We start from the raw sequence: 22,000 nt of genomic DNA, 5'->3' as shown, positions 1-22,000 counted from the left end.
CCCCCACCTCCCCCTCTCCCATGTCCCCCCAGAACTGTCAGTCCCATTGTTTTCTCCAGATTGTTCATCCAGCCTGTCCTATCCAGACAGGCCTAGGCAACACTCTTAATATAACAGCAGTAAAATATATTGCTGCATTTTGGGACAGTATTCGTAAAAGGTTGAGGTAGCTTCTTTCTCACCAGATCAGCATATCTGCATGTGGGAGGATCTGCCTGGAGATGGATAGAGGAGCCGTTTCTTGGTTCCTAAGACCATCAGAAATAATGTGTTTTCTCATGGTCTTAGGTGACCCCTGTGAAAGGGCCATTGGACCCCCAAAGGGGTCGTAACCCACAGGTTGAGAACCGCTGACTTAGAGCCAATGTCATAGCTCTATTAATTGCCACTTAAGGTATAACTAGGAGCCTGGTGGTGCATCGGTTACAAGATGGGCTGCCGTCTGAAAGGTCAGCAGTTCAAAACTACCATCCCCTCTGAGGGAGAAAGACAGGGCTTTCTACTCCCTTTAGAGTTACAGTCTTGAAAATTCTCAGGGGCAATTTTACCCTGCCCTATACGGTCTCCGTGAGATGGCAGTGAGTTTTTAAGAAGGTGTAGCTGATATTAGAGCTAGGGGATGGGCCCCACAGGCCCACGGCAAGCCCTGTGGTCAAGTAGAGACTATCAGGGCGTTCCAGAGGTGGTCCAGGAACCAGCTGCTTCCCACCATGCTGGGTGATAGGAAGCCAGCCTGCAAAGCACAGAGAGGGCACCCTGCCTTGGTGTCTGTGTGTGAGTTTGCCCCTCTGGACCTTTTGTGCATAGGTGTATGTGTAGTGTGTGCTCTTCTGAAGGATTCAGTCCTGGAGCTGAAAGGTGTGCAAGTCTCGCAACTCGCTGGGCTGGGGTGGAAGGATTCCCCAGGTGGGTTACCTGCTCCTGCCCTGCGTCAAAGACCGGCTCTCCAGGGCTGTAGAGACTAGTGGGAGAGACAGAGCGGGTCTGGTTTGGTGGCCTGTGCTTTGTGGAGAGGTAAGGGAAGGCTTCCCAGAACACCAGGTGACTGTAGAAGGACAGAGAGGAGTGTGCCCAGTGGGTGAAAAAGGAAAGAGTGTGCCAGACTAAGCAGCGGGTGCAGTACAAACATACACTCTTAGCTTGGGGCTGAGCAGAGCCAGCGGAATCCAAGAGAGCTGGGAGACTGCCTTGCAGGGGCAGGGTAATGGTGTGAGCAAAGGGCAGCTCCTGGACCTGCAGAACATCCAGCCACCTCGTAACCTGGACCCACTAAACTCTCACTGTTGTGCGTGGCTTTGGATCTTCCACTGACTGCACACTAACATTTCTATCGGGTTCATTTCCTCTGGACATGCCACTTGTGACCAGAACTTACAGCACCTGCTTCCAAAAGCCCAGCTGTCTGTGATCAGATCACCTGGGGGGGGGGGGGCGCTGGACACAGCTGCTCCTGACACATGTGCATCCTGACACATGTGCAGCCTCTGCACTCAGTCTTGGCCAGCCAGTGGTTGTGGGGGGCTGTGGTGTTGATAGGGTTGCCACTGCCCTGCCCTGAAGTCTGAAGTCTCTGGAGAGTCATGTGAACCTATAAGTGCTAATTGCTTTTTAACCTGTTAAGTTTTTGCTGTGGGCTAAACATACTGCTTGTGTTATCTTTCCTCCTCTGCAGTAGTACAGGGCCTCACACTTGGCCACATGAAAACAGCCAAGGCTCTGAGGTTCAATACCGTGGTTTAAGTTTCACAGCCCCTAGATTGTACAGTCATAGCTTGAACCCAACTCTGTCTGATTCCAACACTCTCTGAGCTACCACACTGTGTTGTGGTGCCGCCGCCGCCCCACCCTCCACCCCCCAGGGTGCTTTGGGTGGCTTGCCTGCCAGCTCCATTTTTCTGGGAGTTCACTGGGCCACAGTGAGCCTGCTTCCAGCTTGGGGGTGGGGGGAGGCGAGGAGTCCCGAGTGACACCTTATCACAGCAAAAGTGTATGGGAGCTTTCTGTTCTGCTTAGGAGGAAGGTGAAAATTGAAAAATATCACTTCCGCCTCCTCTACAGAAGTCATTAACACGGCAACGTGATGGGGGGCTTGGGCAAACCATGGGGCTCCCCTCTCCCTGTGGGTGTGTCGAGACACTGCTTCCCAAGAGGCAGCTAGGGCATTCACCTGTCACGCCCCCCTCCTGCTCAACGCCCTTTCTGTTTCTCAGGAACTCCTTCAGGACCTTCTCACAGGAGCTCAAGAGCAGCGCCTTCTCCTCTCCCAACCAGAGAGCCCCCGGCAGCTGGGTGGAGGGCAGATGGCTCTGTGATTAGGTGGCTGGGGAGGGAGTGGCCAGACAAGAATGTGCTTGGGTGTGGGAGAGGGTAGAGCCAGGCACCCTGCACTCTCCCTCATCCTGAGAAAGGACTTCTGGACTCTGCTGGGCAAGTCGTTCGTTCCATGGGGTCCCTCTGAGAGGGACCTGCCGGGGTGTGCTTTCAGGGCCAGGAGTCCCGGCCACCACGACCACGGGCTCTAAACCACTGGGTTAGGGGGATGTGTGTGACAAAGGAAGAGATGCCCACGCAGAAATAGACTGCTGGTGATGGAAAGGTCACGGTTTCAGTTTCTTCAGTGCATGTCTTTTGTAAAACATGAGACCGATAAATATTTCCTAGTAAATTGTACAAGTGGACCTCCCTCACTTGAAGATTAACCTTCTCTGTACACACACACACACACACACACACACACACACCACACCACCCTCTTTTAGGAATGGTGGCCATCAGGTCCTGGCCAGTGGGTGGCTGAGAGATGGTGGTATTGAAGGCCACATTGTTCTCACTGATTTTGATATTCCCTGCTCCCTGCTTTTGGCAACAGTGGGTGATGGATAGGAAAGAAGCCAAATTTCTGTTACACTTTTCTGCCTACGACCCAAAAGAGGGCTTCTCCGTGCCACATCACAGTTCCACCATCTCTGACATGGTGAAGGCTGGGTCTGCAGCCCTGCCGTGGGAGGTGGGGCCTGGCTCAGGTGACGGTGAGGCCCCTTATGCTGTCTCTGCTCCTCTGATTGTGGCATGTTTATTATCTAACCCGGTGTTCAACAGCTGACCACGCCCGCTTGGCTACGCTTTGTGCCACTGCAAGAGACTCCACAGCCAGCGGCTGGAGCAGACATCTGCTTTCTCCCAGTTGAGGCAGCTAGAAACCCGACTTCAGGGAACCACTCTCAGGGAGGGTTTCTCTCTCTGCACTGTGGGGGAAGGGCCTGGTCTCATAGTGTCTGCTCATGAGGGTGTCTCCGATCTCTCCGCTGACTTGCTTTCTCAAAGGAGGTGGACACAGGAGAGACCTGACAAGAATTCCTGCTGCTTTACCGTAACCAAGACAGCCCACTGTCATGTGCTTTATAATCATAAATACAGAGGTAAGGGTTTCTAACCCTTCCTTTTTGAGAGTCAGAATTTAGTCTGACTCACCCTTGAACCTCTGATCTCAACATCCCCTCGAGCCCTGTGTTCCTGATGGGATGCAGGCCCTCTGGGCGTTCCTGGGGTCACTCATGTCCTCTTCTCTTGCAGCGCAATGTCCCTGCTCTTCTCTCGATGCAACTCCATCGTCAAGGCCAAGAAGGATAAGAGACACATGGCGGAGGTGAACGCTTCCCCTCTCAAGCACTTCGTCACTGCCAAGAAGAAGATCAGTGGCATCTTCGAGCAGTTGGGGGCTTACATTCAGGAGAGCGCCACCTTCCTGGAAGGTGAGGCAGTGCCCCTCAGCCAGGGCCTTGCCCTGGGAATGCTGCATTGGGAAGCTCTATTCTTGGAATCCTGCGGATTCGCCTAGGGAGATTGGACGGAGAAGGCAGGGGAAGTACCATGTGTGAGAATCCCATGTGTTCTGTTGACTCACGAGGGCTAGGTGAACGTCTCACTAACAGCCAGCGGGTTGAGGTGTGGAGAGTTGTCCAATAGCTTTATAAGGGACAGAGCTGGGCTTCGACCAGGTGGCTCTGACACCAGAGCCTGTTTGTTCCCCAGGGCCTGGGCCTGGCCGCTGTTGGTGCTGTACACTGTCTGGCTGTTGGTCAGTGTCCTCCGTGCTATTTTTAGATTGACATAGGACTGTGAATAGGAAACTTACGTCACCTGTACCTTTCTCACTAGTTGCTGTTCTGTCAACAAAGGGGCGGGTTCCTGGGTCCCCTTAGTCTGAGCGCCAGCTCCAGCCTCTGCCTCTCAGGATCCCCCTAGAAGGGTCCAGGTGCAGGGGTTGCTTGAAGACCCACAAGCTGTGTCCGTGGGCCCTGGTTTTCCTCCTTTGTGACAGAGGAGCTCAGGGAAGAGCAGAGATTTTCAGGTCGCGATCTGACAGGACCTAGTTGCTCAGTGGGGATGCCTAGAGTAAGGTGACCAGATTTAAAGTGGGACACCATTGACCGGGGGGCAGGGGGGGTGTTTTTGATTAAAAATTTGGTCTATATGTACCAAATAGACCGTTCCCTAGCTTGTCGTGCATTCTTTCCAAAAATCGGGACTTTTTAAAAACACCGAAAAATCGTCACTGTCCAGCCAAAAGCCGGGCATCTGGTCACCTTAGCGTAGAGTCAACTTCCCGAAGGAGGACCTGCTTCTGCCCTCGCAGCTTTCAACCAGAGCAGCTCAGTGCCTGCTTGTTTTGCAGTTGCTGTTGTCCACAAGGCTCCCTTGGAGGGATGGACTCATGTCCACTCTCAGGCCCCTTGCTGTGTCCTAGCTCGGGTGCTGAGTTTTAAAGGCCTGAGGTTGACCCGTGGTGGGCAGTTAGCAGTGCTCTGGCGTGCTGGCATGCAGAGCCAGGCAGACCGCCCGCTGCCCCAGAGCCCACGGCTGTCTTCCCGTGTGTCCTGAGTGTCGTTTCTCTAGACGCTTCTGCGTTGTGGAGGAGCACTTGCTTAATGACAGTGGACGGGTTGGCCTCACGCATGGGCGCTTCGCTTTCCTTTTTGTGATGATGAGCGGCCTCCCTGTTAGAGCGGAGCGGAGGATGAGCTATGGTGACCCTGAGGTGTGTGGGGGTCGGGGTGGGGGTGGTGACTGCTTTGGGAATGTCCTATAGCGCAGGTGATAAGGTGGTGTTGGCCTGGGGCTTCTCTCCGTAAATGCAGCCACAGGCCTGAGAGCCGGTAAGGGAGCTGGAGTGTGGCGTGGTGGTGCTGGAAAGGGGTGACTGGAGAGTATGGGGGAGTCTCACTGGCTTGGCCACACTTGTCAGGGCAGTAGCTGGCAGGAAGCTTCACCAGGCTGTCTCTGAAATGTTCCCTCTGGGTTGGGGCTGTCTGCTGGATGGTGGGGGTTGGGGGTGCCCAGGGGCCACACATTGACCTCTTCCACTGCAGCTCGTGCCAGACACAGGTCTAGATGGAAGCGGCTCAGGGTCTGGCCTCAGCCACTGGCCTGTGAGGCATTGTTCCCCGCCACTGTCTGTTCGTTTAGTAGCACTGAGCAGCTGCTGAGCACAGGACCAGGGAGCAGGTGGGCCTGGCTTGGCCTCAGATGCTAGGGATGCAGACGGGTGAACTTGTGGCCCCACTGCTGAGGGAGGAGCTCAGAGAGGGGTGTAGGTACTGTGAGGGAGCCCCAGTGCGGGCTTCCGACAAACCCAGTGGTCAGGGCAGACCTCCTGGAGGTCATATGATCTAAGCCAGGCCTGAGGCTAAGCGGACATGGGGCTCGCCACCCATGGCAGGGCCCCACTTGCTCTGAGAGGGATGGGGGCTCTAGGCAGCCTGGCCACGCCTGGAGAGGTGAGGAAGCTGATGGCTTTGGGGAGTGAGGGAGGTGTCAGAGGCAGGGGTGGCAAGAGACCAGGCTGATCGGTAAGCAGGGCTGAATCAGGCAGGCCCGTGTCTAATACAGAACGGTGCAGAACATGGACTCCAGATTGAGACCCTGACCCTGCCATTGACGCTCTGTGTGACAGGTCAGTGTGAGCGTGTTTGGAGCATGGTTCACGAGGCCTGGCGTGTAGTCTGAACGTCCTGGTTGTTCTCTGTTATGTGAACAATAAAGAACAGTGACAGGGCCTCTCATGAGCAATCCCCATGCTCGCAGCACGTCGTGCTTAAACCCCCTGAGCCTCACAGCCACCCTGTGAGGCAGAGCCCGTCCCGCTCAGGTGTATGGGCACGGAAAGGAAGACCTGGGCGGTTTGCTGGCAGTCACAAAGGCAGCACGTGGGAGCGTCCTGGAGGGACTCTGGCCACAGCAGAGTGAGGGTCCCTGCTACCCCAGACTGTGTCTGTGGGACCCCTCTGCTCATGGGCTCACACGTCCAAACCCCCCCTCCAGAGACCCACCGGAATGTGGAGCTGGACCCAGTCACAACTGAGGAGCAGGTTGTGGACGTCAGAGGCTACCTGTCCAAAGTCAGGGGTATCAGCGAGGTGCTGGCCCGACGGCACATGAAAGTGGCTTTTTTTGGCCGGTGAGTCCTTGAAGCCCTCACTCCTCCTTCGTGGCTGGGAGGGAAGGGAGAGAGGAGCCGGGGGTGGTGGAAGCCCTGGGTACCCACGCACGTAGACTGCTGCTCCAAGGCGGGGCAGCTCACCTGCCCGAGGAGCTCTTCTTGCTTCCGTGGTGTGGATCACCGGTGTGCTGGATGCCACCTGGCTGACTTCAACGCATGGCGACCAGTGCGTGTGGAGAGGAAGGAAGGGTGCTTTGCAGGGTTTCCAGAAGTAGACTGCCAGGCCTTTCTTCCAAGGTACCTCTTGGTGACTTGAACCGTCAACTGTTCAGTTAGCACATTTACCGTTCATACTGCCCAGGGACTCCTCGAGGTGTGAGAGACACCCAGGCAGCTTGGGTGCTGAGGAGTCCTGCCCTAAGGGTGGTGACCTCAGATGCGGCCCTCGTCTCCTCCGGGCTGTCCTTTTCCTCATCCTCGCAGTCTTAGGTGAGCGGGGCACCTTGTGCTTCGCTACCTGTGAGGCCACGTTCAGGGAGAGGAAGACGATGCTTGGCGCAGACCGAAGGCTCTGAGTCCCCGTGCAGCAGGTCTGTTGAGAAGAGCTGGTGACAGGGAGGCTACTGAAGTCAGGGGAGGGATGTCAGAGGCAGCTAGGAGCCGAGGTGGTCTCTGGACAAAGAGGTGTGTGGGGGCAAAGAACAGGGAGGAAGCCCTGTGTGGCAAACAAGCCTCAGTGTGGTCTAGCTGTTAGTCTGAGGGTGAGTCATTGACTTCCAGTGAGGAGGGGAGACAGACAGATGTGAGGCAGAGGCTCGAGCTCAGTGGCTGGGCTGGAGTCTCAAGGGCCAGGGTTGGTGTCTGTGCTGCCACCTGGCTCCCAGAGCCACCTGCAGGGCCGGTGTGAGGTGATGTCCCAAGGAGCCAGAGACCTTTGTCCCTTCTCTCTGCCTGCTCCTGTGCAGATAAGTGTCTTGTCCTGGGGTAGAGAATGCTGCTTCAGCTAGGCGCTCGCAGGTGGCACCGTTGTGCGTGGCCGCGGGTGGATTCTGACCCCGAGTGACCCGAGTATGCATAGTAGCTCGGCTCTGGAGGCTTTTCAAGGCTGGGGCCTTTCCAAAGCGGATTTCCAGGCCTTTCTTCCAAGACCCCTTGGGGTGGGTTTCCGTGTGCCAGTCCTTCTGGGCTCCGGTGACCCTGCAGAGCACCCAGCCTCTGAACTCCATTATGAGCCCCACAGCACAGGCCCTGCCTGGTGCCCCTGACGGCCAGTGTCTCCTCCAGGACAAGCAATGGGAAAAGCACCGTCATCAACGCCATGCTCTGGGACAAAGTCCTGCCCTCGGGGATCGGCCACACCACCAATTGCTTCCTGCGAGTGGGGGGCACGGAGGGCCACGAGGCCTTCCTCCTCACCGAGGGCTCGGAGGAGAAGAGGAGTGTCAAGGTGAGGCCTGGGTCTGCGCCCGGGCGATGGTGGGCAGAAGCTGGCGTAGACCCACCAGCCTGTCATGGGGACAGGGCCCCCTGCCAGGAACATAGGAAACCCTGCTGTAGCTGCCCCTCCAGGGCAGGTCAGAAACATGGAGGGCCAAGAGCCAAGGACCTTCCAGTGCCCATGTCCCCGCAGACCGCCTCTGCAGCTAAGGGGTCAAGTGGCCCTTGTTCGCCTGCAGTTCCTCTGTGGGTCCAGGGCTCAGACATCTACGTTGTCCAAGAGGCAGCTGAGTCCTTGTTTGGGGCAAGATGCTCATTTCATTGTGGATCCCTAAAGATTTATTCAGTGTAGAGCAGGCTCCGCTTCAGGAAGTCAGAGAGGAGAAAAGTACATTGATTAACAGGTAGGGTTACACAGCTGATTAACTGCTGTCCATAAGTTATACACCTTTAAAAAGTTGAATTGGTGAAAGTTGTGTAATAGTATATTTAAAACAGTGGTTTCCTGGTCTGCGGTTGAGGGCCTGGTGTCATGGGACGTCCTAGCTACTTGGCCTAGCAACGTGTTGGTGCTTCTGTTGTACTTCCTCGTTCATCGAGCAGTGCCCGTCTCTGTTCACGTGGAACAGCGGCAGAGGAGGCGGAAGTGGCCTGGGTGGCTAAGTGGCTCCATGACAGCTGCCTTCTTTATCATGTGACCCAGGACTGCTGGCTGTCATGACCAAACATTTGGGTCAGCGATTCTCTAAAAGAATCCTGGTCAACAGCGGGGATTTATAAACAGTCTTTCAAATTCTCATGGAATCTAGATTTTCTGGAATCATGAAAGTTGGATAAATTCCTGAAACCATTGCCCTGGGATCATTTCTAAAGTTTAACCCAAAACCATCCCCTGATGCCTTTCTAAAAACCAAACAGCTTAGTTTATCCAGTAACGAAGTCTATCGTGAACATTATGCTCCTTAAAAAGAACCCTCTGCAGGGGTCAAGTGGATGAAGCCGTTCCAAAGGCAGGAAACGTACGGAGCCCTCAGCTTAGGTCAGCGGGAAGGGACAATGTGGCAAAAAGGAGGGTGAGGAAGACGGCCCACCTTGAAGACTCATTGGCGTCGCTGCATGTTGTAGAATGGCATGATGGAGCGAGTGCTGAACTGGGGTGCTTTCTGCCAGGTCTGGGCTCAGCCACAGAGGCAAAAAGAAGCTCACCAAGAGCAGGGAGCCGAGCATTTTCCGTGCGGACGAGAGAAGGGTCAGGGATCGGGCAGCAGTCTCCGGCCCCGACGCTGTGGCCTAGCAGTTGAGGCAGCAGGGCATGTGGCTACCTGTCCCTTGGCCTGACCGCTCTCCGCCTCCTCCCCCATCAGACCGTGAACCAGCTGGCCCATGCCCTCCACCAGGACGAGCAGCTGCACGCCGGCAGCCTGGTGAGCGTGATGTGGCCCAACTCCAAGTGCCCACTTCTGAAGGACGACCTTGTGCTGATGGACAGGTCAGAGGGTGGGCAGACCACATGGTCATTTCCGGGTCCTCCAGGCTGCAGTCCCCTGGGCTCTCCCCTGCTCTGCTGAGGTCTCTCAGCTTTCCGGCCGCCTCATCCGAACGCCCCCTCCTCTGGGACTCCCTCCGACATCGACTGTCCCCACAGCATCAGGTCGCCAGCATGTCCTCATGCCCAGCAGTCTGTCCAGGGACAGGAAGGTGTTTGGATTGGGGCTGGGTGGGTGGGGTGTTGGAGTACGTGGTATAGCGTGTGTCTTGAAGGAGTGCTTTGTCCTTGCGTTGTGGTCAAGTAGTAACTGTTCCAAGACACGAGGTCCTATGTATGGTGACTATCTTAATGTTCTTAACTATAAAACTCGTCGGTCCCTAAAGTTAAATGGTATGGTACCATGAAACCCATGAGAGCCAGACCTGTGTGCACCTGTCGGAGAAGGAGAGTGAAAATACTCCGCACTGTCCAGACCAGTAGGAAAGTGCTAAGACTGCGCCTCAGGTGGCAGACCTGCGGGCCCTCACCCGCTAAGTCCTCGCCCCCACAGGTTTCACTGTATGAAACCAAGCTCACTGCCCAAGCGCACAAGCTAGAACTGCCCCTGTGGGTTCTAAGGCTGTGGGTCCGTAAAGCCTCATTGTTCTCCCATGGAGGGGCTGATGGTTTGGAATTGTATGGCTTGAGGTTAGCAGCCCAATGCTTAATCCATGACACCGACAGGGCTCATGATGTTTGTATCAGTGGTAGATACATGCAGTGGAAACACACTTCCAGACTACTGGCTGCCTTGCAAACGCAGGTCTTTCAGAGCAGGGCCAAAGACTGGGTGGGCCTGATGAGGTTGGCTTCCTCCGTTACCTTTAGCCCTGGTATCGATGTCACCACCGAGCTGGACAGCTGGATCGACAAGTTCTGCCTGGATGCTGATGTGTTTGTACTGGTGGCCAACTCGGAGTCCACCCTGATGCAGACGGTAAGTCTGCTCGATCACCAGCTTCACTCCCCGGCCGAGGCTGGCAGGGAGGGGGCTGCGAGCCGTGGTCGGCCCAGCTCCTCCTCCACCGTGGCCTTGCCCCCCCTTGTCTAGGAGAAGCAGTTCTTCCACAAGGTCAGCGAGCGTCTCTCCCGCCCCAACATCTTCATCCTGAACAACCGCTGGGACGCGTCCGCCTCGGAGCCCGAGTACATGGAGGAGGTGGGTGCTCTTTCTGGGCAGGTTCGGGGAAGGCCACTGTCCTCCGGGCTGACAGCGTGACTGCCCTGAGTTCATCTCCTCTCCAGAGATATCCTAATGTTCTCTGGGGGTACTGCTTTAACCCCCTTTCTCCGGTCCCTTTCCTAGATAGGTCCCTCTTTGAAAGGCTTTCACACAGAGCTACCGACATCACCACCACTTAGCTCTTCCTGGGCTGGACCTGAGGCTCATGTCTTTGTGGAGGTTTAATCGGGGCCCACAGTCCATGAAAGAGGCTTAAAGGCCAACCACATGTGGCTCTTGTCATTAGGGCAGGAGGAAATTGGGACCGACTGGTAGCATGCGGTCAGCAGGCCCGAGCTCCACACTGGCTGCCGTGGGGCAGTGTGCCTTTGGGAAATTGCTCAGCCTTTGGGCGATTCTGTGTCCTCACCTATGAGGTGGGTGTAGTGCCTAGAGTTAGAGGATGGCAGGTCCCCACAGGCGGAGGAGTGCCGAGTGTGAGGTATGGGAGCCTAGCATGTCAGAGCGGCTCGGGGGTTTCTAACGCACTCATGTAGAAGGCGGCCCTGGGAGGGAGCCCAACTCACCCCACTTCTGGGGCACCTGGGTGAGGCGCTGTGGGCTCTTAACAGAAGGTACCTCAGGAACATGTACACTTGTGTGCTGTGTACCCACACTATGAAATGCTTGGGAAGATGTGCCTCAAGCATTCCTCGTGGCATTGGTTCTTTGGGGCAGTGCGGTGGTTAAACAGATGGACGAGACACCTGGCCTGGTGTGTTTATGCCTTTGGTGATTGCCCCAGCTGACTGTGCTGATGCTGATTTTATACAAGAGGCAGCTAGGGGCTGTGGACGCCACCTGGAGCCCCTTTTCCAGCAGAGCACACCACATGCATGTGCACACTCATCTGTTTGGGTTCCAGGTCCGGCGGCAGCACATGGAACGTTGTACTGGCTTCCTGGTGGACGAGCTGGGTGTGGTAGACCGAGCCCAGGCCGGGGACCGCATTTTCTTCGTATCGGCCAAGGAAGTGCTCAACGCTAGGATCCAGAAAGCCCAGGGCATGCCTGAAGGAGGTAACCACAGCACCCTTGTGTTTCCTGCTCCACGGGGGTTGGAGATGGTTGCTGAGGGTGGGCTGGTGGAAGGTTGTCCTCCACACAGTGCCTGCTGAGGGCTGGCCCGCTAATTCTGTGGGCGTCTTTGGGTGAGTGCTAATGCCGTGCCCTTCTCCTAGGGGGCGCTCTTGCAGAAGGCTTTCAAGTGAGGATGTTTGAGTTTCAGAATTTTGAGAGGCGATTTGAGGTGAGCCCGTGGGGTTTGAGCTCTGGGATCTGGGCCTCCCCCAGGCCTCCAGCCTGTGTCCCTAGCCGTGAGAGCCAGAGAAGCTGGCAGTGGCTGTGGCCCTGGCCTCCCTCACCGCCGCTGCCATTTCAGGAGTGCATCTCCCAGTCTGCGGTGAAAACCAAATTCGAGCAGCACACGGTTCGGGCCAAGCAGATCGCAGAAGCCGTGCGCCTCATCATGGACTCTCTGCACATCGCGGCGCAGGAGCAGCGGTGAGCGCTGGGCACCCAAAGTGACCACTCAGCCTGTAGACTCAGGTCTCCCCGGGGCAGCATCCTTTCCGCTGGCCCCCAGACCACGTTAGGCCTGCTTGGGGCGGCCTGGGCAGAAGGGGGCTGAGTGCATTCTCTTGGGCCACTGCAGTGCCACCCCTGAAGCACCTGGCGGAGGCCCCCAGGTTGTACCATGCTTGCCCATGGCCACTTTCACAACTTTGTACAGAGCACGTTTTTAAGTCATTTTTTTCCTTGGAGGGGTGATGGGAGGATTTACAACTTGGAAAAGCACAGAGTGCAAGGTCAAAGCACCGGGCTTCCATCTAAGTCTTTTCAAGTGACAGCACCAGTTATAGTGCATTGCCCTGGGGGCAGTTGTGCCCCGCCTGTCTGAGCAGAGCTGCGCCCCACGGGGTTTTCAGAAGTGAACAGTGCCTTTACGGTACCTTTGGGTGGACTTGAACTGGCAGCCTTTTGATCAGCCCTGTCTGAACCACTGGCGTCACTCGGGCTTCCGAGTTCAAATGAAACACAGCAGGAATGGATGTCTGTTTACTGTTTCCACACTGCCCCCGCTCGGAGACAGCCACCGTTGTCAATTTGATAGGCAGCCTGCACCCTCCACTTTGGGAAATGCAGTGTGACATAGTGCTCCGGCTTCAAGTGCACGGCTCCAGTATCGCACCGCGTGCACCGCAGCTCCCTTCAGTTTCCACTCTGTATCGATGACGACGTGGTGCTTGAGTATTTGACGCCTGTTGTACTTTATTGATTTCTGGCTGCAGTAGGTGGTGCGTGCTGACAACTTGATTCTGACCCATGGTAACCCTATAGGTCTGAGTGGAACTTCCCTCTACGGTCTCACAGGCTGTAATTTTTACAGTCACTTAGCAGTTTGCTGTACTGTCATGGCTTCTGTGTTGCACTGATGCTCCAAACTGTGCCAGGTACTTTAAATACCAGCAGGGTGTCACTCATGGTAGGCAGATTCAGACAGCGTTTCCACACTGAGAGGACAGGGGAGAGAGGGACTTAGAGGACTGGCCAGTGAAGGCCTTGCTGCTGACAACGCAGGGGACTGGAAGCACGCAGGAGGGGGCTCTGCACGTTGTGTGGCGACGAGGAGTTAAATGCTCTTTTTCCATGAGCACCGGGAAGCCCCTTTGTAGCGATGAATCGAAGATAGACTGGGCAGATAAGTCTGTAAGAGACTGGCTTCGTTACAGTTTGAACAGCAGTTGTCACTTTGAGGACCAAGGTGTGTCGCCCACGCCAGCGTTTTCAGTCATCGCGGGTGTGAGAGCTAGATGAGCGGGGAGCCTGCAGGAACGATGCCTGAATGAGGGTGCTGGAGAAGAGCGTGGACATGCCATCGCCTGCTCGGAGCAGGGAGAACTCTGACCTGAAGTGCAGCCAGACTGCTCCTTGGAAGTGAGCATGGCGAGACTGGGTCTCGTGTGCTTTGGGTCTGTTATCCTGAGAGGCCAGCCCGAAGGACGTCATGCTTAGATAAGTAGAAGGGCAGTGGCAAAGGAAAGGCCCTTAAGGAGAGGTATTGGCACAGTGGCGGCAACACTGGGCGCGAACGTAACGATCGTGGGGGCAGCCCAGGGCTGGACGTGTTCCGTTCTGTTGGATGCAGAGCAGCTGTCAGTCGGGCAGCTCTGTGGCCCTAACAGCAACCGCAGCCGCTCTGCAGGGATAGACGGGCGGTCTTTCCCCTGCTGAGTCAGTGGCAGGCGCAGACTGCTGCCCTTTAGCAGCCCAAACCTTAATCATTGCTCCACCAGGGCCCCGCCCCTTTAACTACGCTAGCACGGTCCCTTTGGCTTGGTGTTGGGGCTTCGCTGGTGTGGTTGCAGTGGACATCTGTTCACGGTGCCTTGCCACGTGTGTAAGTCTGTCTAGGACTGATTCCCAGGGTGGGACTGTTCCATCTCCAGCTGTCTGCATTTCCGTTTTTCGTCATTGGTCCAGAACAGCTGTGCCCACTCAGGGTCCCCCCAGCAGCACATGCAGGTGCCCCACTTCCCCACACCTTCACCAGGACCTCAGACTTCGTCGTGTTTGCTGGGCATCTGGGTAGAAAGTGTCCGCTCTTGATTCCAATTCCCTGATGATTAGTCAGAGTATTTCGTCCTGGGCTTGGTGGCCAAGCTTCTTCTGAACCCGAGAGCTCCCAGTCCCCTGCCACGCCGCCACCACCAACCACCATGTTTCCAGAGGGAGACATCGGCGTGAGCAGGCGTCTCACTCCTCTGAAGAGTCTTGGGTGTGAACTCTGCCGGGCTGGTGGGGCCCTGATGTGTGCGCCAGGCCCCTTTCTAGCTCCCCCAGGGGCCTGGCGGGCTCTCACCAGCCTTTTGCTCCCAGAGTTTACTGCCTGGACATGCGTGAGGAGCGGCAAGACCGCCTGAGGTTTATTGACAAACAGCTGGAGCTCTTGGCTCAAGACTACAAACTACGAATCAAGCAGATTACAGAGGAAGTGGAAAGGCAGGTGAGCGACAGGACAGGTAAACGCAGACACCCTCCCCAAGGGCCTTCCAGAAAGCAGTTTTGGCCCTGGCTCAGGCCTGTGGATCTTCCCCTTGGGTCACCTCGTCCCCTGTGTCACCCTGGGCAAGTCTGCACTTCCCTGGGCCTCCTCTGTCGACACGTGGGTGTCTGACTGGCCCGTCTCTACGGTCCTATCTGCCTGGAAAAGCTTCAGACCCACGGGTCAATGAGGAAGCCACTGGCTAGAGAGGAGGGATTGACCGGGCCTCCCCCGGGCTTCACCAGAGCACCTCTACCTCCTCGGTCCTTGACGGCTGCCCCTCTGCTGCAGGTGTCAACGGCGATGGCCGAGGAGATCAGGCGCCTGTCTGTGCTGGTGGACGACTACCAGATGGACTTCCACCCCTCTCCCGTGGTGCTCAAGGTTTACAAGAATGTGAGTGGCCGCTGCCTCCAGCACTTCAGACGCACTTGTTTGAACACACTCCTGGCAGCCATCCGTGTTCTGTTGAGTGTCCCACGTCCTCCCGCTTCCTGTGTCCATTCCTCCTCGAGCCCTCTGAACTTTGTCCTTGGGAAATGCTGCCCTTTCCATCTTAAACATTGCTGAGTCTAATTCGGGCCCCCAGTCTCTGACCACTGTGCTCCACGCTCTCCCTACCCATCCCCGACTTTCTACCGTGACCCTTTTCAGAGCAGACGGCAGTAGCAGCCAGGCCCCGGGTAATTCTTCAGGCTTGGGGCCTCATGACGTGCCTGTGCCTGTGCCTGTGCCGGGCATCACGAGTGCTCTCTGCACGAGGAGACCAATAGGTGCACCTTAGGTGGCCCAGCTGCCTGTCGTCTTCTCTGCTGTTGGGTGGGCTCGCCATGCGGACAGTGCCCCATCGCAGCAGGTCTGGCCACCCTCGTGGGTCCTCGTACTTTGGCTTCTCCCCTCACCTCCCGCTCTGCTGGTAGGAGCTGCACCGCCACATTGAGGAGGGCCTGGGCCGGAACATGTCGGACCGCTGCTCCACAGCCATCACCAGCTCTCTGCAGACCATGCAGCAGGACATGATCGGTCAGTGCAGCAGGGGTGTGGACACGTGGGCTGGGGGCTGCCCTGAGAGCAGATGCAGGCCAAGCCAGCTAAGGCAGTAACCAACCGCCTATGTGTCAGTCATTTGCAGTGAGTCAGCCGGTTGCCTTCAGGTTCTAGGCTAGGTCGTGATTTCATTTGTACCTAGACTTGGGGAGCGGTCCTGCGTTCTCACACGTGAGGCTGAGAGTCTCACCCATCTTAAGCTCAGTGAAGTGTAAGTGCTTGGCAGGCCTGGAGCCTCGCCCTGCCCTCCAGTCATTCCTGCAGCCACTTGTTCTGGGCGGAGGGCCGTGCTGAGCTAGCTGTTCAGTATCTAGCAGGAGCTGGCTGGGCCCTGGAGCCCGAGGCAGGACATAGGTGTGGCACTGGGCCCCGAGCTGATGTGTCTTCCCCCGTTTCTGTCCCTGCAGATGGCCTGAAGCCCCTCCTCCCTGTGTCGTTGGGGAGCCAGATCGATATGTTGGTCCCTCGGCAGTGCTTCTCCCTCAGCTATGACCTGAACTGTGACAAACTGTGTGCCGACTTTCAGGAGGACATCGAATTCCACTTCTCACTTGGCTGGACCATGCTCGTGAATCGGTTCCTGGGCCCCAAGAACAGCCGTCGGGCCTTGATGGGCTACAGTGACCAGGCAAGGAGGGCGGGCCTTCTGAAGAGATCAGGGGCCCTAGGGGCAGCGTGGGCAGCCAGGAAGCATGTCCCTGGCCACAGATAAATGTAATCTTGTCCTAAGCAGTTATAGATGTGAAATTACAAACGTGGGCTGTATTCTCCCTAGGACACATGAAAATATGGATGCAGTTCCAAAACAGAGATAGGTTATTTTAAAATCATTCATCTCTACGTGGTTGCGTGCGGTCAAGCCAATTCCTGCTCGTAGCGAGCCTGAGCCTGTGGGACAGAGCAGAGCTGCCCCTGGTTATTAGGTGGGGCTCCTCATGGGAGCAGCACCAGGGCTTGTCTCCCTCAGGCACTGGTGCTCCACTAGCAGCCTTTCATGGTTGCAGCAAGCACTTAACCATTGCGTCACTAGGGTGCTTTATCCATCTCCACACCACCATTTAAAATTGTAATTAAAAAAAAAAAAATTGTAATTACAGAAGTATCTTTCTCTGTACCACAGTTGTTCCAGAATTCTTAGTACAGGTCCTACCCTGAAGCATTGTGCTCAAAGGCGTGGTAAAAGCTAAAGTCCTTGGCTAATGTGGAGCTTCTTACCTTTTGGAACTGACACGCCACTGTGTCCCTGTCAGCTCCCCTAGTGAATGAGAGACTTCCCACATCCTCCTCTCCCCCTCTGTCCCCTCTCTCTTCAGGTGCAGCGTCCTGTCCCTCTGACACCAGCCAACCCCAGCATGCCCCCACTGCCGCAGGGCTCACTCACCCAAGAAGAGCTCATGGTCTCCATGGTGACCGGCCTGGCCTCCCTGACGTCCCGGACTTCCATGGGCATTCTCGTCGTGGGAGGGGTGGTCAGTGACAGCCCTGTCTTGGGGGGCGGGGTCGTGGTCCCTGTGTTGGCCAGCACTGCCCTCTGAGGAGTCTTCTCTGGCCCCTGGAGTCCTGTGCAGCCCTAGCCCTCAGGGTGTAGGTGCTTCCTCCCGAAATTAGCACGGCCTCCAGAGAGCGCCACTCTTCTCGTCTCCAGAAGGCGAGATTCTAGGATTAGTGGTGGCCTAGGATTAGACCCGTAGCTCCCGTCTGACTCCAAGCCCACCGCCCTTTCCATGTGGGGCCTATGCTGCATGGGTCGGGTGGGATAGGAAGGTGACCCAAGGAATCGGCAAACCTGGGATTCAGAGAGGAGCGTGGCAGGGAGTGCCTGTTGGGAGAGGAAGAAACGAAGAGCCCGACTTGCAAGGATAGAAGATGAGATGCAAGGCAGGGCTCGAACCCTCATCTCTCCAGCGCCTGCCTTTCCATCAGTAGGCTTTCCTCTGGGTGCTGGGCACTCCTTTTACCACCCAGCCGTTGGAAACAGGCAGACGGCATCGTGGGCACTCTAGATATGTGTGTGGCAAACCAGACCAAAGCTGTGCGTCGGTGGCCAAGTGGCCGTTGTCCCAGATCCACGTGTCCAGTGTGGGGTCCCCCAGTTCTAAATTAGAGATGACCTTGCTCTTCTGCCCTTGGCGGCTTCTAAGGAGATGCCTGGGAAACCTGAGGCTCAGAGAGGAGGGGCAGCGGTGGGGCTGTGGGGGCGTGCTGACCCCTCTGCCCCGCCCCGCAGGTGTGGAAGGCAGTGGGCTGGCGGCTCATTGCCCTGTCTTTCGGGCTGTACGGTCTCCTGTACGTCTACGAGCGTCTGACCTGGACCACCAAGGCCAAGGAGAGGGCTTTCAAGCGCCAGTTTGTGGAGTACGCCAGTGAGAAGCTGCAGCTCATCATCAGCTACACCGGCTCCAACTGCAGCCACCAAGTCCAGCAGTGAGTGGACCCAAAGCCCCGGGGGCCGCTCCTGTCATCCTGACCTGGCAGCTGCGGGTGTGGTGTCCCCAGCATCCTGAGCCCCACTCCCCCAGGGTCTTTTGCAGCTGTGCTGCCCAGATTTGAGGCTGGGTAAGGAGAGGTCTCCTCAGTCCACCCGTGTCCCACCTGGCACTAAGTGGGCCTCGGCTCCCTCAAGGCAGGGAGAAGTGGGAAGACAGGTTGACGGTCTCTTATTTAGAGGCTGCCTTTAGAGCTGGGGCTGTGGGTCTCGCTTTGTGGCAGATCTTGGGTCCGGTGGACCTGTAGCTGCTTGGCGGAGGGTGAGGGGTGAACACTTGCTTGTGTTCCTTGTGGTGGCCAGACTCTTGGCTGGGCATTTACCCTTGCAGCCAAGTTTATCCCCCAGTCTTGTGAGCTGCACGCGGCTTTCATGGCCCCAGGAGGAAAGGAGACTGGAGGAACAGCTGCTGTGCGGGCCTGCCTGTTAGCAGAGCTGGGTCAGAGCTGGATCTGAGGGTGCAGGGGCCACCCGTGTTCTCAGAGCCAGCCGCCCACTGCCAGCCCCTGGGGCTGGTCTGGCCCTAACCTCGACGTGGCCCGCTTGCTTCCACTTCTGCCCCGCAGGGAGCTGTCTGGAACTTTTGCACATCTGTGCCAGCAAGTCGACATCACCCGGGAAAACCTGGAGCAGGAAATTGCTGCCATGAACAAGAAAATCGGAACCCTCGATTCCCTTCAGAGCAAAGCCAAGCTGCTCAGGTATGCTTGGTCTCAGCCTGCGAGGCTGGGAGCTCCGCTCGTGATGGAGGTGGTGGGGCTCAACAAGACTCGTCACCGCCGGCAAGTGCTTGAGCCCAGGGACAGGAGAGGAGCCCAGGGCCCTGGCCTCCCAGCCCGCAGCTCCTCTTCCTGGGCTGCGATGCTCCTGGTTCGCTGCGCAGGGCTGGGCACTCTGCAACCTTGTCCCGTGAGGTGGTGGTGGTGGTGGGGCACGATCCCTGTTTTACCAATGGCAGAGCTGGTGCTCAGAGGAGAGAGAGGTCGCCCGTCTGGGATCTCAGAGCAACTGGTCAAGCGAGGGACAGGCCCAGAGGGCTGAGCATCTTCATTGTCACTGGGGCTCCCCGGCAGGCCCACTGTCACCACAGGGAAGTTTGTCACCACCCCACTGCCCGGCAGGCCAGGGTCTTCTGTCACGTCCCGGAGGGGTGTCCCCCGTAACCAGGAACTGCCACCCACACTGAGCAGGGCAGAGAGCACCTAGGGAGCCGGGGTCATGGGCGCGTGTGCTGACACTGGCGTTCCCTCTGCTTTCCCCTTGGCAATTTATGACAGCCTGCAAAAGTCCACAGCCAAGATACCATCAACCTGAGTGGGTGGAGGGGACCATGTACTTCCTGTAGTAGTCAGCCTGTGGGTGTTAGAGGCTTGGGGCAGCCACCTCAAAGGGTGTCAGTCTAGTGCCCTCACCACATAAGGGGACTTCCCTTGCTGGTACCCCTTCTGCAGCCATCTCCGATCGAGAGGCACAAGACCTTGGCTCAGCTCCATCCCTCACCAGCCGCCTGACCATAGGAAGGCACGCAACCTTTGTGGGAGGACCTGCTGGGGCTCCTCAAAACCAGGCCTGGCATGGTGTCATCCTGCCTGGTTCCAGCTCCCGCTACAAAGTTGCTGTTTCTTTGCAGGAATAAGGCGGGCTGGTTGGACAGCGAGCTCAACATGTTCACGCACCAGTACCTGCAGCCCAGCAGATAGTGGCCTGCCACTGAGCTGGAGGCTGCATGGAGGAGGCAGAGCCGGCCCCTCAGTGCTGCCCCAGGGCACGGGCAGCACCTGCCGGGCGCCACCCCAAAGCGAGCACACCCACCGTCTTGTACTGTCTCGAGCCCTTACGCACTAGTTGTCCCCCGCCTGCCTGCGGTCCTAGGGAGATCTGGGCCTCCAGCCCTCCGGGAGGCGCTCATGGCGATGGACAGCATGGTGCCAGGAGTGGATGCCGCAGGCCCTCATGGAGACTCCTGTGTTGGCCCTGTCAGCCCTGCAGGGTGCCTGGCTGGAGCCTCAGGATCAGACAGACCCACCTCCCCTGGCCCTGGCACCCTGTAGCGCGCAGCCTTGGGGCTGTTGGGTGTTCCCAGACTGCATCCTTCTGGGAAGACCGTGGCTGTGTTCTTTGCCCTTGAGCTTCCTCCTTGTGTTTGCGGAGCCGCTGGCGCCAGTCTTGGTGTGCTTGTGTGGAGGCCGGCCACCTGGGCGCTGTAGGGAGGAGTCAGGAGAGGGCCGGGGCTGCTGCCACACCAGGAGGGACTCCCATTTCCTCCTCGAGCCCCTCGCTCTAGGGTTGACTCTTGCCCCGGTGGTGCCGAGGTGGTGCTGTGAGAGATGGTTCAGATTTGTGAAATGATGTGTGACAGGAGGAGGGGACCTGATGCAGGCTGAGAGGACTGCGTCCCTGATCCCCTCTGGGACAGATGGAGACTGGAGTCAGCCCAGAACAGGGCCTCTTGTAGGGGTTTCATGGGGCCCAGGAGCCCCCATCCCACTAGCGTGGTCCCCACCCCCGCTCCAGCTGCCATCGGCCACCGGTCCTCTGGACGAAGTGCCCTGTGCCAATGACTGCAGTCACCCAGAAAGTGAGGGAAAGCCCATGCCTGACCGAGCCCAGCCAGGCCCCCATTTGGCCTCTTGCTTACCTTGTTTTCCACTGTTGAGTTGGGGATTGTGACTGGGCGAAGTCGGGCAGGTTCCTGTCCCCGCTCCTCGCCCTGTCTAGTAGCCGGCCTCCCTCAGCAGGGTGGGGCTTGGGTCCCAGCGGTAGTCCAGCTTTGGGGAGAAGCGCAGGTGGTCTCTGTCACTGGAGGGAGGGATGTGTGGTGGGGAAATATATGGTCCCTCTCCACATACCTGCTGCCCTCCAAGCCTCGGTCTGCCCTGGTGCATGGGACAAAGGAACGGACTTCGCATGGTGGACGCATGGTGAGAGGATGTTTGGACTGGCTGATGGCCGCCTCACAGGCCGTCAGAAAATCCATGTCACGTGGCTCCAATGAACTTTGTGACTTTGTACTCTTTTTACAACGTTATTTAAAGTGATGACACACATGAATTGTTGGCGATCGCCCTTGGGAAGGAATGGAAGCCTGAGCTACTTACATCAGCAGTGCAGTGTGACGCAGACGGGAGACTCCTGCAAGAAGTTTGGCAAAAAGGCACTTTAATTTGATGCTGCTAACTCTCTTCTCGGTTTTTCTGTTCATTTGCTAGAGCCCGAGACGTGCTTGGCACCCTGAGTTTTCTCTCTGATGTATTTACGGGGATTTACCTGCCCGAATTACTCCTGTCATTGCTGATATTAAGGAAACAGAAATAAAATGTACTTGGAAATCCTCCATGGGATTCTTCACTTGATGATTAGATGTGCAACTTCTCTTAAGCAGGAGCAAGCTCACAGACACGTGTGTATTTATCTTAAAAAGTTCTCACTGCTGTTACAATGTATGCTTCAGAACACACATCAGCTCAGCCTCCTCTACAAACCCAACAGTGTGCCAGCACCTTGTCGAGCTCGGCCCCCTCGGGCATCAACTCATCGCCCCTAAGGCAGCGTGTGTGTTTTCAAAGTGACCCGGCCTCCCCTGAGGGGAGGGAAGTGCCCACTGACCTGCCTGTGGGTTCCTCGTCCTGATGTTCCCTGAAGGACCAGGGACTCCGTAGCGTGATGTCGTTGCTGACTTCTCTCTTAACTCTCTTAACCATTTGCTGTTTGCTAAATGTCATGACTCAGATGGGGCCACCCTACTTGGCCGTCTTCTGAGAACCTGGCTGCGACGGTGGTGGCCAGAGCTATCAGTAG

General features: G+C 56.9%; 1 protein-coding gene across 2 annotated transcripts in view; it reads left to right on the top strand.

Moving 5' to 3' along the window:
- Positions 1-21,536, top strand: part of MFN2 (mitofusin 2) — a 26,519-nt gene extending 4,983 nt beyond the window's left edge. For both annotated transcript variants that reach the window (XM_045298773.1, XM_030888055.2), the window contains 17 exons: positions 3,574-3,752; positions 6,322-6,457; positions 7,724-7,886; positions 9,241-9,365; positions 10,233-10,341; positions 10,456-10,563; positions 11,492-11,645; positions 11,807-11,874; positions 12,007-12,128; positions 14,505-14,631; positions 14,962-15,066; positions 15,591-15,693; positions 16,125-16,345; positions 17,031-17,186; positions 17,945-18,141; positions 18,769-18,903; positions 19,833-21,536. In XM_045298773.1, coding sequence (XP_045154708.1) covers positions 3,578-3,752; positions 6,322-6,457; positions 7,724-7,886; positions 9,241-9,365; positions 10,233-10,341; positions 10,456-10,563; positions 11,492-11,645; positions 11,807-11,874; positions 12,007-12,128; positions 14,505-14,631; positions 14,962-15,066; positions 15,591-15,693; positions 16,125-16,345; positions 17,031-17,186; positions 17,945-18,141; positions 18,769-18,903; positions 19,833-19,902 — 2,274 coding nt within the window. In that variant the 5' untranslated portion in view covers positions 3,574-3,577 and the 3' untranslated portion in view covers positions 19,903-21,536. The remainder of the gene's footprint in view (positions 1-3,573; positions 3,753-6,321; positions 6,458-7,723; positions 7,887-9,240; positions 9,366-10,232; positions 10,342-10,455; positions 10,564-11,491; positions 11,646-11,806; positions 11,875-12,006; positions 12,129-14,504; positions 14,632-14,961; positions 15,067-15,590; positions 15,694-16,124; positions 16,346-17,030; positions 17,187-17,944; positions 18,142-18,768; positions 18,904-19,832) is intronic.
- Positions 21,537-22,000: the final 464 nt, after the last annotated feature.

This window comes from Echinops telfairi, unplaced genomic scaffold (assembly GCF_000313985.2).
Source record: "Echinops telfairi isolate 266 unplaced genomic scaffold, ASM31398v2 ScPeMD7_7457;HRSCAF=8495, whole genome shotgun sequence".
NCBI classification, from domain to species: domain Eukaryota; kingdom Metazoa; phylum Chordata; class Mammalia; order Afrosoricida; family Tenrecidae; genus Echinops; species Echinops telfairi.
The sequence above is the reverse complement of the archived record's forward strand: the minus strand, read 5'-3'. Positions and strand labels throughout refer to the sequence as shown.